General features: G+C 36.5%; 1 protein-coding gene across 1 annotated transcript; it reads left to right on the forward strand.

Annotated features, from left to right (window-relative positions):
* Positions 1 to 368: 368 nt before the first annotated feature.
* On the forward strand, positions 369 to 2,771 carry LOC128285406 (uncharacterized). The gene is made up of 4 exons (XM_053022906.1): positions 369 to 674; positions 1,042 to 1,213; positions 2,080 to 2,159; positions 2,325 to 2,771. The coding sequence occupies exons 1-4, from the start codon at positions 369 to 371 to the stop codon at positions 2,769 to 2,771; spliced, it is 1,005 nt and encodes a 334-aa protein (XP_052878866.1).
* Positions 2,772 to 3,838: the final 1,067 nt, after the last annotated feature.

The following is a 3,838-nucleotide window of genomic DNA, read 5'->3' on the forward strand; positions in this document are numbered from 1 at the left end:
AGAAATGCACAGGAGAGATGAATCACGTGATGTAAATGAGTCTGAATCCGCAACCCCAAGTGTAAACCCAATAGGTAACCAACCACCGAATACTGGAAGGGATAATACAAAAATATTTAGAATGATTGCCAAAGCTCTTCAAAGAGTGGTAGGAAGTATTCCTGCTACTACTTCTACCCTTACTACCCGACGAGGCCTTATTAAGAACTGAGAAAATACAAAGCTACAGAATTTATGGGATCAAAAGGAACTATTCAACAACAGTTGAAAATTGGTTAGAGACTACCAAGAGAATTTTGAAGCAATTAGAATACACGCCACAGAAAAGTTTAGTATTTGTTGTTTCTCTATTACAAAAAGAAGCTTACATGTGGTGGGAATCAGTGACTCAAAATGTATCAGGAGAACAGGTAAATTGGGAATTCTTTCAACGAGAATTTCAGAAGAATTATTTGGGAGAGACATACATGAAAGACTGGAAACAGGAGTTCTTAATGTTGAAGCAGAGGGACATGTCTATAGTAGATTATGAACGAGAATTCCTGAGATTGAGTAGATATGCAATTGAATTTGTTCCGACTGAAGCTGACAAATGCAAGCAATTTCTAAAAGGACTGCGAGATGAATTCCAACTGCAATTGATGCCACTATGGATTATAGAGTTTGTAGACTTAGTAAAAAGAGCAAAAAATGATTGAGCAAGTGCTGGGAAAGAGTAAAAAGTCTAAAACTGCCCATTCAACTGGAAAATATCCTAGAACTGCTAGCTCAAGTCTGTAATTCAAACTATCAAGGGAATCTCAGGGTAGTGGAATATTCAGTTTAAGTTCAGAAAGAGGAGACAAAAGTCGAAAGAGACAAACTACTGGAAATATCAGAAGCCTAGCTCAGAACACTGAAATTCTAGAATGTGAATATTGTGGAAACAGACATAGGGAAGAATGTAGAAAGTTAACTGGGGGTTGTTTCCATTGTGGATCCATTAATCATTTTCGAAAGGATTGCCCGAAGATTAATTAAACAGTACCAACGATTTTTCAGAAATCTGAATCTGTATCTAGAGGCCGAGGTTCAGGCCGAAGTGGTTCAGTTGTTAGAGGTGGAACTAGAAAGGCTAGTGAAAGTGCTACACAACAGTCAGAAGTAAAGGCCCCAGCTCAAGCATATGTTGTAAGGACCCGTGAAGAGGGAGATGCTCACGATGTTGTGTCAGGTTTTTATTGGATTTAATACTTGTTTATGCTTTAATATATCTATGATCGTCACATTCCTATGTTAATACAAAACTGGTTGAGATGAGAAATTTAAAACCTGAATTATCTAGAATAACGATAGAAGTGTCTATTCCATTGGGGCAAACTATGTTAGTGAATCAGATATGTTGAAGATGTCCATTAATGATTCAGGATAAAATCTTTTCTATTGATCTGTTGATTATGTCATTTGGCAACTTTGACATTATACTGGGTATGGATTGGCTGTCAGAACATGGAGTAATTTTGGACTGTTATAAAAAGAAATTCACTGTTCAAAATAAAAGTGGTGATCAGATTGAAGTAAATGGTATTCGGACTAGTGGGACTATTCGTGTTATTTCAGCAATTAAAGCTAGTAAGCTCTTTTATCAAGGATGTGCTACTTTCTTAGCATATGTTATTAATTCCGTTTCAGTTAAGAGTCAATGCAGTAAAATTCAAACTGTATGTGAATTTCCTGATGTGTTTCCTAAAGAATTACCTGGATTACCACCTGGTCGAGAAGTTGAATTTGTGATTGAAGTATACTCAGGTACAGATCTAGTGTCAATACCTCCATATTGAGTGTCACCTACTGAGTTGAAGGAGTTGAAGGTACAACTGCAAGACTTTTTGGACCGAGGGTTTATACGACCTAGTACGTAACCGTGGGGAGCTCCAGTGTTATTCGTTAAAAAGAAAGATGGTTCGATGCGGTTGTGTATTGATTATCAACAGTTGAATAAGGTGACTATCAAGAATAAATACTCGCTACCTCGTATTGATGATTTATTTGATCAACTAAATAGAGCTTCTGTATTTTCAAAAATTGATTTGATGTTAGGATATTATCAGTTGAAGGTAAAGGAGAGTGATGTACCAAAGACAGCATTCCGTACATGGTATGGACATTATGAATTTTTGGTAATGGTATTTGGGTTAACAAATGCTTCGGCTGCTTTTATGGATCTTATGAACTGAATTTTTTAGCCATACTTGGACCAATTTGTAGTAGTATTTATTGATGATATTTTGGTATACTCTAGATCTGAAAAAGAACATGAGCAACATCTCTTAATTGTTTTACAGATACTACGAGAAAAGAAATTATATGGGAAATTGAACAAATGTGAGTTTTGGCTATCGAAGGTTGTGTTTCTTGGCCATGTGATGTTGGCAGATGGAATCAGAATAGACCCCAAAAAGAGTGAAGCTATTATTCAGTGGAAAGTTCCCAAAAATGTGTCAGAAGTAAGAAGTTTTCTCAGTTTAGTTAGATATTATCGAAGGTTCGTGAATGGATTTTCAAAGATAGCTTTATCGATGATGAAGTTACTACAAAAAAATGTCTCATTTGTTTTGAATGATAAGTATCAGCAAAGTTTTGAAACATTGAAGCAAATGTTGACAGAAGCGCCAGTGTTGACCTTGCCAGAATCGGGAAAAGATTTTATTGTGTATAATGATGCTTCATTGAACAGACTTGGATGTGTGCTGATGCAAAATGGAAAGGTAATTGCTTATGCTTCACGGTAATTGAAACCGCATGAACATAATCATCCGACTCACGGTCTGGAATTAGAAACGATAATTTTTGCTCTAAAGATTTGGAGACATTATATGTATTGTCACACCCCGATCCCGAGACCATCACCGGTGTCGGACACGAGGGGTTAACAAGCCAAGTCCACATATTTTGCCCACCAATTTAACATTTCCAGTCGGGCTGGAAAACTGCATCACTGTTGCCTTAAAAATCATATCTCGAGTTTCAAAACTCGGAAACTGGTTTCGTAAATTTTCCATGAATTTAGACTCATATATCCATCCATGGATTTATTTCTAGAATTTTTGGTCTGGCCAATTGGTACAGTTTATTAGTTAAAGTCACCCATGTTACAGGGATTGACTGCTCTGACCTTCGCGCGTTACAACTTGAATATCTCTCTGTACAGGGCTTTAATACTGGTTCTGTTTATTTCTAATGAAACTATACTCAAAATGGAATCTGCACATATAAGGCATGACTCCTAATTCTTTCTGCATAATTTATAGTAAATTTTTAAAGTTGCGACAGGGGACCCAGAAACCATTCTGGCCCTGTCTCACAATAGCTTTAATATCTCTTAACAAGTAACTCCTATGACCATTTCGTTTCTTCCATATGAAAATAGACTCATCAAGATTCATTTACATAGCTGATTCACTATTTAATACCATTCCTACAAATTTTGGTGATTTTTCACATTCACGTTACTGCAGCTGGCAGCATCTGTTTTTTAAGGTAGGTCTTACCTATTTTGTAGTCTCCATGAACCAACTAGTCTTGCCATACATAGGTCCACATATGATCATTTTAACCATGCCAATGGCTGATCATGTGATGAACATTCCCATTTCCAATTCATAGTCACATCATGACACCATATATATATATACAAACCGCAAATAGTCTAAGTTCATTCTTCACTTTTACGAGCCATTTTCGCATGGCCGCATACATATACATCACCACATTTTTAAACCAACAAGGGTAGTCCTATACATGCCATTTCAAAGTTCAACCAAAATTTATACCAAAATAGAGGCGTTGATAGTGTGGA

The sequence above is a fragment of the Gossypium arboreum genome, chromosome 12, assembly GCF_025698485.1.
Source record: "Gossypium arboreum isolate Shixiya-1 chromosome 12, ASM2569848v2, whole genome shotgun sequence".
Taxonomy (NCBI): Eukaryota; Viridiplantae; Streptophyta; class Magnoliopsida; order Malvales; family Malvaceae; genus Gossypium; species Gossypium arboreum.